The sequence below is a fragment of the Mustela nivalis genome (assembly GCF_964662115.1).
Source record: "Mustela nivalis genome assembly, chromosome: 6".
Taxonomy (NCBI): Eukaryota; Metazoa; Chordata; class Mammalia; order Carnivora; family Mustelidae; genus Mustela; species Mustela nivalis.
The window spans coordinates 110,413,154-110,426,385 of NC_139025.1; the positions used below are offsets into that span (position 1 = coordinate 110,413,154).

The 13,232-nt window shown below is 36.9% G+C and overlaps 1 protein-coding gene across 2 annotated transcripts in view; it reads left to right on the forward strand.

The window, feature by feature from the left end:
- The window catches only part of DNAAF4 (dynein axonemal assembly factor 4), a 53,996-nt gene extending 41,028 nt beyond the window's left edge, over nucleotides 1-12,968 (forward strand). Inside the window, exons 7-9 of one of the 2 annotated variants that reach the window (XM_082733838.1) lie at nucleotides 9,057-9,210; nucleotides 10,402-10,507; nucleotides 12,426-12,968. In XM_082733838.1, coding sequence (XP_082589964.1) covers nucleotides 9,057-9,210; nucleotides 10,402-10,507; nucleotides 12,426-12,535 — 370 coding nt within the window. In that variant the 3' untranslated portion in view covers nucleotides 12,536-12,968. The remainder of the gene's footprint in view (nucleotides 1-9,056; nucleotides 9,211-10,401; nucleotides 10,508-12,425) is intronic. The other variant, XM_082733839.1, reaches the window with a different exon arrangement.
- The last annotated feature ends 264 nt before the right edge of the window (nucleotides 12,969-13,232 follow it).

Here is a 13,232-nt window from a genome sequence, read left to right on the forward strand (position 1 = left end):
AAAAAAAAAAAAAAAAAAAGTGCAAAGGAGTAGAGGGGGATAGGAGTAGGAAAGTCCAAGAACATGAGGACAAGGGAGAAGTGTGCTTTTAGATCGGCGCTCAAAATAACACAGTTAATTGATATGGGGAGACAGTCTTTTGGTACAGGTGCTATGATGCTGGGACGGGCTAAAGGTTCTAGGCAGTGTTGGTGTGGACTTATTTCTGATACACTAACGATGTGATTTGGATTTAGGAGTAGAAGTGCTGGGTGCACATGGGTGGCTCTGTCAGGTAAGCATCTGCCTTCAGCTCAGGTCATGATCCCGGGGTCCTGGGATCAAGCCCCACTTTGGACTCCCTGCCCAGTGAAGTCTGCTTCTCCCTCTGCCCCTCCACTTCCTTGTGCTTGCTCTCCCTCTTTCATATAAATAAATAAGATCTTAAAAAAAAATTAGGGCAGATAAGATTGTTGAGCCTGGGTTGGAATTTTGACTGACAAGTGCGGCAAAAGTGTGTGTGTGTGTGTGTGTGTGTGTGTGTGTGTGTGTACGTGTGCGTGCACACATGTGTGTTATAATTAAAATTAAAACATAGAAGTAAAATTGACTGCTGGCAAAAACAACGAATTGGCAGCAACCCTAGTGCAAAAATAGACTTTGAAGCTGTCAAACATGGTAGATTGTCATTACTTTGTCTCTTTTGCTTACATATACTTTTGCCTTACTACCTCCAATTAGATAGAAAAAGAAAGAGAAGCCACATAAGAGGACCAGAGAAAGAAAGTTGAAAATGAGGAGAGTTGGAAGAAAACTTAGTAACTAATAACACTGAGAGAAATAGATCAAAGTATGGTTAATCATAGCTCCAAGTACAAATAGATGAAAGGTATGACTTGTTAGAATTGTATCCTCACTAGCAATGTAATGCAGTACAAAAGATAGAAATAGACTTAATAGAACTGATTCAGAAGTAGTGTGTTGAATTTAAGCCAAAGGATGAAATACTTTAATCTACGGAGACTTTGTTTCATGACAGCCTTCTATATTCACACAGGTGAAAATAGTCCAATATAGCATGGTAAGTAGTCTTGCTATGCTAAAACCCATGGGACACTTGTTTCACAGAAGAGTAGAGGTGGGAAAACCTTTCAAAAGACCAATAGCTTTTTCATTTTCCTCTGCCTACCCTTCCACTGCTGTGTCTTAGTTTTAAATGCCAAATCTCTACCTTTTGGGAAAATACATAAGCTTAGGCAATTTTATTTTCTCATGAGTACATTTTACGTTTTCCAGTTAACCTTAGCACCAGATAGCTTTTTACTGAGAACATCTCATATAAAACAGAGTCGAGATGCTCTAATTTAGATATATGCATGGTATGATGTTATTTAACAGGCTTACATGACTCAGAATCTGTAAATAACTTTAATAGCTACCCTTCTAGATGCTTGTAATCATATAAAGTAAATGGACCATTGTTGTGTGTCACTGACATTGCTCTGGCTTGATTTTTAGCATAAGTTTTTTTGGACTTTGTCTTAACTTTAGACTTAAATCCCTTCTTTTCCCACCCTAGGACCACTTGAGTCCCTTCTGCATACCTCACTCTACAACAAAGTCTAATGTTACCTAGGAGGGAATTGAGGATATATTACTCTACAATCTAGCTCCCAGCATCATATTGCTATTATTATATAAAATAATTGTCTACCCTAGTTCTTAGTTGGAACTTTTCTTCCTTTCCTTTGTACGTGGGGCTTGAACTCACAACACTGAGCTGCAAGGCCTGAGCTGCAATCAAGAGTTGGATGCTTAACCGGCTGAGCCACCTAGGCGTCCCCTGAATTTTCTTTTTATTCTTTTGGCCTAAGCGCCAGATTTTATATCCTGCCTAGTACTCCAGTCCTTTTAAGAAGAGGATCTGCTTTGCTTTTGCTTTATCTTTTGCTACCAGGCTAATTCTACTTCTGAACCCCAGCTTTGTTTATAGGACCCTGCTGACAGACTAACCTAGTCTGCCAGTCTCTATTTCTGCTTGTTTTTGTATATGTTCTGTGCTTGGATTCTGTCTCCCTATCTGGATGTCCTTTTACTTTGTTTTGGACTTTTTTTTTTAATAAAAATTTTTATTTATTTATTTGACAGAGAGAGATCACAAGTAGGCAGAGAGACAGGCAGAGAGAGAGGAAGGGAAGCAGGCTCCCCGCTGAGCAGAGAGCCTGATATGGGGCTTGATCCCAGCACCCTGGGATCATAACCTGAGCCTAAGGCAGCGGCTTTAACCCACTGAGCCACCCAGGCGCCCCATGTTTTGGACTTTTTTATGCTGATTATTGACGATCTTCTCCCAATACAGTATACAATTCTACTTGCCAAATTGAATTTCTTTCTAATTCTTAGGTTTGGGTCCATGCCTTGGCAAGAGTTATGAAGGGTTAGCCTCCCACAGTTTCATGGATATGGGGGAGAAGACAGGAAGGAGACGCATGGGTCAGAGACTAAGGGCTATTTTTCAAGGCACATCAAACAGTGTGAGCTTTATGTTGGTTCCCTTTGCTGCTCAAGTCCTACAAGGCCAGTGCAAAGGCAGGCCCAGGTTTGAACCACAGCTCAGAATACCATATTTAAGGAAAACATTTTTTTAAAAAATTTTTACTTTTACTTATTTGAGACAGAGAGAGAGTGCATGTGTGTGAGAGCAGGGGTGGGGAAGGTGGGGGGAGTGGAGCATGAAGGAGAGGGACCAGGAGACTCTTTGCTGAGCAGGAGCCTGACATGAAGCTCAATTCCAGGATCCCAAGATCATGACCTGAGCTGAAATCAAGTCAGATGCTTAACTGACTGAGCCACCCGGATGCCCCCAAGGAACACAATTTTTTATAAGAGGATTATAAGCAAGCATGTCTAACCTTTTTTTCATACTGAACAACAAATAAATCTGTTCTTTGCCCCAGAGGAAGACACTATCTCTATTTTCCAAGGCTGTGTGCTATACAAACATCTTTGAAATGATTGTCCCAATTAAAAGCTGATTCTGGGGTGCCTGGGTGGCTCAGTGGGTTAAAGCCGCTGCCTTCGGCTCAGGTCATGATCTCAGGGTCCTGGGATTGAGTTCTGCATTGAGTCCCTGCCGAGCAGAGAGCCTGCTTCCTCCTCTCTCTCTCTCTCTCTCTCTGCCTGCCTCTCTGCTTACTTGTGATCTCTCCCTGTCAAATAAATAAATAAAATCTTAAAAAAAAAATAAAAAAATAAAAGCTGATTCTGCATCTGATTTAAGACATGCACGAACATAAGATTCCCATGGAGACTCATCCCCCAACAGCCCTTTGCACCTGCATACTTTCAGGACAGGTTTGCCAAATCTGCTTTGCTCTGCTGCATTTTAAAGACTCTGTTTCTGGAGATAAGACAGTTTTCTTATACCACTATCTTTTGCCTGATTTAAAGACGTTTAGAATCCATATTCTAAGATGACTTCTTTGAGGTAATTACCATTTTGTTCAGTTGCTTGTTTGTATGCATTTTAATATTCTGTTGCAATAGAGTACCTTTTATGGCCTAACTTGTCATTTTGTTCAGTATGTAGTTTCCTCTTCCTGTATCCATAGTGAGTGCTAAATTGTACTGCTTGTGTGCCTTTACTAAGGTGTGCTGCTACTCAGCTTTAGAAGCTCTCAGGATACCCAAGAATGGGGCGCCTGGGTGGCTCAGTGGGTTAAAGCCTCTGCCTTCGGCTAGGGTCATGATCCCAGAGTCCTGGGATCAAGCCCTGCATCGGGCTCTCTGCTCAGCGGGGAGCCTGTTTTCTCCTCTCTCTCTCTCTCTTTCTCTCTGTCTGCATCTCTGCCTACTTGTGATCTCTGTCAAATAAATAAATAAATAAAATCTAAAAAAAAAAAAAAAAAAGACACCCAAGAATGTTTTTTAGCTGAATGATGAGATGCTGAAAGAGACAAGGACTTTTAAAGTCCTTTCAGGGGCGGGTGGCTGTTAGAGTTCTTACTGCTCATACAACAGAGCAGTTCTGCCTTCTCTTGGAATTTGTGTTGCTCCTGCCCCTATTGCTGTGTCTAGTCCCTACTACTACTGATTTCTCCCAGCTTTTTCCTGCCCTTTACTTCACTTCTCTCTGTAGTGCTTCTTTCCTATCAGTCCTGCCTCTGGTTCTTCTTCCACCCTCAACTCTTGTACAAAATCTTTGGCCCTTTTGGCCATTGTGAATCACCATGTTTCTTTTTCATAAGGGCACACCAATCAGTCATCATAAAAATGACAGGAATGTTTGCAGTTGTCCATGACTTTTTGGTTCTCACTGTATATACAGTTTAATAAACACTCAGTATGTGTTGAATTAATGAGTACTTTTGCATAAATCTTTTCAATGACGTCGCCTTGTTTGGAACATTAGGGTAGACTTCATGGTTATTAACCTCTCTACCTCTCTATTTAAATTTGGTGTTCAAAGGTTACTGCCCTTTAGATACAGGTTTAATTTTTTTCCCCTTTCCTTTTGAAATTTGGCTATTTCCAAGTTCAAAATCATTCTGAAAGCCCTTATGTAAATTCTTGAATGTTCGTAGTGGCATTGAACTTAAAAGAATGTAATGTTCCTTTGGATTTATGTTTTAATATGTATGGTACACATTAAAAATATTTTAATACTTCATATTTCTTGTTATTATGCCTTTTACAGTGGTTCTTTTAATAATGCTCTTTGTAAACTCTTTCCCTTAGAACCTGGGAGAATTTTTCTGACAAAACTGTTATATTATAAAACTGTAAATTTATATGAAAGATGAAAAATGGAAGCATTCTTCATTTATTTTTGAAAAATTTTAAATTTTTTATGTTTTTATTTTTTTAGAGGGGGGAGGTGATGAGAGAGAAGAGAGGGTCTGAAGCAGGCTCCATGCCCAGTGTGGAGCCTGATGTGGGCTCAGTCTCAAAACCCTGACATTATGATCTGAGCTGAAATCAAGAGACAGACACCCAGGTGCCTCAAAAATGGAACTGTTCTTCAGATGTGTATGTAAATACAAGATTTGTACAGACATATAGACTAATGGAATAGATAGTCCAGAAATAGCCCTCCCTCCTATGATCAAATGTTTTTCAACAGTTATTCAATGTAGAAAAGATAGTCTTTTTAACACATGGTGGTGGGAAAACTGGAAATTCATATAAAAAAGAGTGAAGTTGGGCCTTCTTACTACCTTATATAAAAATTAACTCAGAATATACCAAACACCTAAACATAAGAGCTAAAACTATAAAATTCTTGGAATAAAACACAGAGTGCATTGTGACGTTGGATTTGGCAATTTTTCTTGGATGTGACATCAAAGGCATCAGGGAGCCTGGGTGGCTCAGTTGGTTTAAATGCCTGACTCTTGATTTTGGCTCAGGTTATGATCTCAGGATCATGAGTGGGACTCTGTACTCAGCAGGTAGTGTGCTTGAGATTTTTTCTTTCCCTCTCCCTCTGTCCTTCCCCCATCCCTGATCACATTCTCTCTCTCTCTCTCTCACTTTAAAAATTTTAAAAATCACAGACAACAGAAAAGTACTTTAATTGAAAAGCATCAAAATTAGAAACTTCTGTCCATGAAGGGCACTATTAACAGAGTGAAAAGACAACCCATGGAATGGAGAGAAAATATTTTCAAATCATATATCTGATAAAGGGTTAATATCCAGACTACATATAAAGAACTTCTGTGGGGCCCCTGGGTGGTGTAGTTGGTTAAGCATCCCACTCTTGGTTTCAGCTCTGATCTGATCTCCGGGTCGTGAGAGCAAACCCCTTGGCGGCTCCTTGCTCAGCAGAGTCTGCGCGGGTTTCTCTCTCCATCTCCCTCTGGCCCCTCCCTCAAACAAATAAATCTTAAAAAAAAAAAAAAAAAGAAACTTCTGAAGAGCTAAAAATCAAACAACCTTTTTAAAAAGGAGGCAAAGAAAATAAATAAAAATAAAAATTAGGCAAAGGGCTTAAATAAACACTTCTCTAAAGAAGATATATACAAATGGCAAAAACACATGAAAAGATGTTGAATACCACTAATTATTTAGAAAATGCAAATCCAAATTGCAATGGGATACTACTTTACACACATTACAGTGGCTGTTCTAAAAAAAAACAAACCAGAAATAAGAAGTGTTGGTGAGGATATGGAAAAATTAGAACCATCGAACATTGTTGGTGGGAATGGAAGATGGTACACAGTATGAAGGCTCCTTAAAAAATTAAAAATAGAATTACCATGTCATCCAGCAATCCCACTTCAGGGTGTATACACAAAGGAATTGAAATCAGGGGACACAAACAGGTATGTGTACACCCCTGTTCATGGTAGCATTATCCATAATAGCCAGGAGGTGGAAGCAATCCAGGTGCTCATTGATGGGTATTTTGGTAAACAAAATGTGGTATATCCATACAACAGAATATTATTCAGCCTTTTAAAAGGAAGAAACTCTTGTTATACACTACAGCACGGATGAGCCTTGGAGACATTATGCTAAGTGAAATATGCCAGTTACAAAAGGACAAATACTGCATGATTCCACTTACGTGAGGTACCTAGACCAGTCAAATTCATAGAACAGAAAATAGAATGGTGGTTGTCAAAGATAGGAGGGAATGGGGAGTTAATGTTTCAATGGGTACAGAGTTTCAGTTTCAGAAGATGAAAAAGTTCTGGAGATGGATATTAGTGATAGTTGACAACAATGTAAATGCACTTAGTGCCACTATACATTTAGAAATGGTTAAAAATGGTAAATTTTGTTATATATATTTTATCACAAGTCTTAAAAAAGGCTGGTAGTAGACACTATTGGTTATCTGGCCAAAATGTATGGTCTCCCTTTATTCTCACTGGCTGAGACCCTATTTCGTTTAGGTATGTAGAACTTACCCTTGTGACTTAGATGGGGACCTTTCCCAAGTCCCAGGATAAATTCTGATTGACCAACAAATCAGGGTTGTTTTCCTTACACTGTTGGTGAGGTTTTTCTGTTTGTGTTGTTTTATTTTTAGCTAGATGAACAAAAATATGTACTGTAATGTTGTTTATACAAGCAAAGTATTGGGAAACAAAAACTCTAAATGTCCATCGGTAGAAGGAGACTGGTTTCAAAAATCCTGGCACAAATTAGAGGTTTCTTTGTAAAAATAACAACAACAAAAACAACTTTGTAAAAATAGTATGTCTCCATTTCTTAATATGAAAAGATGATCATATTGTTGAATTTTCATAAGTGCCCCCAAACAGCAATTTGTAGTACTAAGGAATAAAGGTGGGGAGAGAAAGTTAGAGGGGGAGAGAGACTGAGGAAGAGAAGGAGAGACTTGGTGGTTTTATTAAGGCAAAATATTTTTTTAAGGGTTTTTTCTCTTGGTCAGTGTGATGGGAAAGGAGGTAAACCAGGAGATTTTTGGGAAAGGGTTTCTCACCCTCAAGGAGCGTATGTCAGACGATACTATCCCATTTTCTTTGAATGAATATTGTGCTTGAATGTGGCACCTTAAATTATGCGGCCACCATACATCCTATGAGGCAGATCAGATCAGCCCTAGGATGAAGTAGTTGCTGAGTACAGTAGAATGGAGAAATGAAAGGAACCTTAAGCCTTAGGATAACATCCTCAAGTTGGTGATTTCATTGGGCACAGAGACTTTCCATGGTCTGGACTTTTTAAATGTGAGGTAATTTATTTCCTTATTTGTTTAAACCAGTTTGAGTTGGAATTCTGTCCGTTACTTGCATTCAAGAATATCTTAGCTGATATGAGGCACTTCAGAAAAATAAACTGTTCCCAGAGAATTAGCTTTTCCAGTTTGTGCAGGTTATTTTATTTTATTTTAATTTATTTATTTGTTTTTTTGTACAGGTCATTTTATTTTATTTTAAAGATTTTATTTATTTATTTGACAGACAGAGATTACAAGTAGGCAGAGAGGCAGGCAGAGAGAGAAAGGAGGAAGCAGGCTCCCTGCTGAGCAGAGAGCCCGATGTGGGGCTCGATCCCAGGACCCTGGGATCATGACCTGAGCTGAAGGCAGAGGCTTTAACCCACTGTGCCACCCTGGCGTCCCTGTACAGGTTATTTTAAACTTAAGTCAGGCTTAGGTTAGATGTCACAGTGGTGTCATCTTCCCTTTTACTAATGATGTACTGGGTGCTTTTACTTTTGATGTCATCGTGTTCTAGAACTGTACAGTATGCAGTACAATCAACTGGAAGTGAATACAAAGTGTTTTATGGTACATTTATATTTGGTATTTCCTATATTCCTTATGTTTATGTGTTTTTCAAAATTCTAAGAGTTATATATAAAAATAAACACTTTACATTTTAACTAAATCCTTTAACTGTGAACATCTATTTGAAGAGAATTTTGGAAGACTTGATCTATTAGATGCTTTTGTTTGCAAGTAACCAAAAAAACCCAATTTAAACTGGCTCTATGTTAAAGGAATTTATTGGCTTATATAACTAAAAAAGCTAAAGGCATGTTGCATTTCAGGTAAAACTTGATCCAGCAGCTTAACTGTATCACTAAGGACTCAGTTTCTATCTGCCTTTTTATTCTTTTCATAATTCCATATATCAGCTTTATTTTAGTGCTAGCTGTTCCCATGGTGTTAAACATGGTGACTAACAGTTTGGGCAGTGTGTTTTCTTCACTTGTATCCAGTAAGAGGAGTTTTTCCAACTTTCCATTCTCCAACTTTGGAAAGTCATAGGCTTCATTCTGAATTGACCAGTTTAGGTCATAAACCTCTCCCCAAGTCAGTCATTGTAGTTAGTTAACAGGGTAGAAATATGCTTACTGGTTAAACTACAGATGAGTACCCTCGGAGGTGGGGTCGAAGTCAGTCCCATTCAGATCTATTACATGCTGATGTATGTAGGGGAAAGATGGAGCTGGTGCAGCCTTGGAACGAAGTCGAATGTACAGGCAATAGAAAAGGAGGTGAGCCATCTCCTCTGCCACATACCATTAGATATTATTTCTGTGTTTTTATTTCAATATTACATTGTTTTCCTTTTCTCTTTTTGTCTTACTAGCAAACTATTTGCAAAAGAAAACTACTTGGCAGCTATTAATGCATACAACTTAGCCATAAGACTAAATAACAAGATTCCACTATTGTATTTGAATCGGGCTGCTTGCCACCTAAAACTAAAAAACTTACACAAGGCTATTGAAGATTCTTCTAAGGTATATATATCTATTTATTTATATATGGTGCTTTAAAATTGTTATCCTCTTGTTTATTGATTTAAATGATGCCTTTAATCTTTTTTTTTTTAATTTATATACTTGAGTTGCAAGGATTTTAAGAGTCATCTTGTTAGTTACTTTTTTTTAACTGAAAAAAGAGATTTTTTTGAAGCAACAAGAAACTGATGTTTTTTTGGAGACTTTAAGGCACTATATTGCCTTGGTATGTATCAGTTGAAGTTCACAAGGAAATTAGTAAATGCTTGTCAGTTTGTGCTTACCCTTTATCTTATTAAAGTTTTGCAGACTTAAAGTTTGAAGGAAGAAAACTTGATTTTTTCTTATTATCACTACGACCTGCACAGTAGAAGGATAGCTCTACATTAATTTCCCAATTATCAGAATAAACCTAGTATATTCTAATTTTATTATTAATATCATGTCATTATCTTAAACTTCAGTTTTCTCTCTCTCTCTTTTTTTTTTCTTCCATGTCAGAGTAATCTGTTTTAGGGGAAAATCATATGCAAAAATCTCTCATGTGGCTCCTTTCGATTGAAAATGTGAAGGAAATAACCATATCCTCCTGCTTTGATCTCATTAAGCTATTAAAAGATCTGACAGTATTTTTATGATCCAGTTTTCCTTTTACTAGCACCATTCTGTGCACAAATATTTATTGAATGAATGAATGGGATCACCCAATTTGAATGCAAAGACCTCCTGCTAATAAATCACTCCTGCTAATAAAGATAAAGCTGTAAAGGTTTCAAATGATAAACCAAATCACCACTTTGGAGAAAAGCTATGCATCTGGTATAGGAACAATTGAACAATTCCTTAAGTTCAACACAAATACAAGTATTTGATAAATTTCTGTGCCAGTTAAGTCAAAATTTTGGTGGGTGAGACTTGATGCTTTTTAAATATTTTTCAAAGATTTTACTTATTTATTTGACAGATCACAAGAAGGCAGAGAGGCAGGCAGAGAGAGAGGAGGAAGCAGGCTCCCCACAGTGCAGAGAACCGGATGCGGGGCTTGATCCCAGGACCCTGAGATCATGACCTGAGCTGAAGGCAGAGGCTTTAACCCACTGAGCCACCCAGGCGCCCCTGATGCTTGTTTTAAAGTTAAGATTTTTATCATGTTTTTGCCCGAGTTTAAATTCCCTTATTTTATTCTGTAAGGCACTAGAGTTATTGACACCACCCGTTGCAGACAATGCTAATGGAAGAATGAAGGCATATATACGACGTGGGACAGCATTCTGTCAACTGGAATTATACATAGAAGGTAAGAAATTGATAGAAATGTTTTGAGTTCTTAGTTATACTCTGAAAAAAATCACTGGAATTATTTAAGATCATATTTTTTTTAGGACTCCACTGTTTTATATTTTTAGCATTTAATATATTCTTTGCAGTTTATGTGATAAAAATGATTTTTAAGTATTTAAAAAATTTATTGTTGTAGAAGGCAGTTAAGACAAGATATGAACAAGTTTAGGTGTAGGAAAATGCTCCAGTATCCAGACAACTTTTTTATGGAAAGATGTGTAATAAAGGATATAAAAGAGTCAATTAAGATATGATGGAAATTTAAAATGAACTACTTTGGTCATACAGACAGACACACAAGCTCAGAAACAACTGATCTATCACAGTGTATGATCATTGCTTATGTTTGCGAGACTGTACTAACTTTTGTTTCAGCTTCATGTGTATAGAAGCCATAACATTTATTTTTTATTGTTTTTCATTTTTAATGTATTTAGGTACTTTTTGCTTTTATTCATGTTGCTTCAAAAGCAAAATTTTGTAGTAGTTAGCGTTTTATCTTTAATGCTCTTCATGCCTCCTTACCCAGAGGACCAGACAATTTTCCTTTATTCAAGACCTCGAGGCATATCCCTGATGATGCCTTACCAGGGAATGGGCTAGTCTATAAGGTTTTATTATTTCTGAATACATTTTTAAACTTGTTTCTGACATTTTTTAGGAGATTTTTTTAAACAAAGCATTCCAATTAGATTTATGTGCCCCACCCTTTATTTTTAGTCTCTTAACCAGCTTCATGAATTTAAAAATTATCAGGACAGGAATGAAATAATATAAAGCATTCTTTTTTTTTTTAAGATTTTATTTATTTATTTGACAGACAGAGATCACAAGTAGGCAGAGAGGCAGGCAGAGAGAGAGGAGGAAGCAGGCTCCCCGCAGAGCAGAGAGCCTGATGTGGGGCTCGATCCCAGGGCCCTGGCATCATGACCTGAGCCAAAGGCAGAGGCTTTAACACACTGAGCCACCCAAGTGCCCCAATATAAAGCATTCTTTAGAAATTGTAGCATCATAGACTTTTTGAGCTAAAAGTACTCTTCATTTTAAAGATGAGAAAATGGAGGCTTAGAGAAGTTAAGTGATTTACCTTAAGTGGCATGGCAAATAAGTAGCACTTAGAACTCAAGTCTTCTTACTCAAAGAAATTTTCCCACTCCTTATGTTGGTAAAAACTTAGACTCATTTATATTTATTTAACATACAGTCCACAATGCTTTCCTTTTAAATTAAGTTTCCTCAAAGGAATTCTGTATATATGACAACTATAGAAAAAAACACAAACTGTAGTCTATGAATTATATAAAGTATGAATTGAGACTACCAAAATTATTTTTTTAAATCTAGAATTTCTAAATAAGATGCCATTTATTACTTTCTCATTGAGGTAATAAAAATGTATTTTTTATAGTGAGTTTTATTGAGTCTTTTCATGCTTTAATGAGCTTAAGCTGTCAGTTTATTTGTACTTGAACTTAAAATAACTGCTTCTGGGGTGCTTGGATGGCTCAGTCTGAAAAGTGTGCAACTCTTGATCTTGGGATCATGAGTTTGAACCCCACATTGGGGGTAGAGATTAAATGCATTTAAAAAGCTTAAAAAACAAAAACAAACAAACAAAAAAAAACCAAAACTGCTTCTTACTGAATCCTGAATATAATGATTATAATTATTCCTGAAATCACTGAAAAATTTCTGCAATCTTTTAAGAAATACTATATAGAGACATATTTGTGAAAATGATAATCTGATTTAAAATCTGATACTTGTCCTGAACCATGTTCTTAGAGGTTATTTTTATTAAAAAATATCATCTAGATAACACAAGGATTTATAAAATATTAATTTTACTGACCATCATTGCAATATAAATATAGGCCTCCAGGATTATGAAGCTGCACTTAAGATTGATCCATCCAATAAAATTGTACAAAATGATGCTGAGAAGATTCGGAAGATAATTCAAGGAACAGAACTAAAATCCTAATGACTGCTGAAGCAACTAGGTATTGTACTAGGTATTGTTTTAAGTTTTTCAAAAATAACTGGAGGCATTAGGAATCTTTGTAAATATTACGGCTGATTGTGCAGAGTCACTTTTTTTTTTTCATTCTTTAGTTCTGTAGATGGCAAAATATTATAAATCTATAGAAAATGAAATGTTTGATTTGAATGGTTTCTGAATGAGTAAATCAAACTAAGAATGATTTAATTCTTTGCTGCTTCAATACATGGATTAATTACATATATATTTTGTTGTTGTTGTTGTTGCTGTTACTAAAATCAGCTCACCCCTATAACTAACAAAATACTTCTTGGTGTGATGAGTACTAGGACATTACTGACTCATTTCTGACAAAGTAAAATTTGAAAATAGAAGACTATGTTATATTTTAAATTAAATGTACTACTTAATTGAATGACTGACCTTAGTATAATCAGTACTGATATTCACCTAGTATTCAAAGCACAAAACCTTTACTTCTCCATCACACTCTGGGAGGGTAGACCAGTTCAACCTAGCAAAACAACTGTTTGGAAACGCCCCGCCTTTTTTTTTTTAAAGATCTTATTCATTTATTTGAGACAGTGAGAGAGGAAGAGCATGAGCAGCAGGGGGTAAGGGCAAAGCGAGAGGTTAGAAGCAGATTCTCTGCTGAGCAGGGAGCCCAACTCAGGACTTG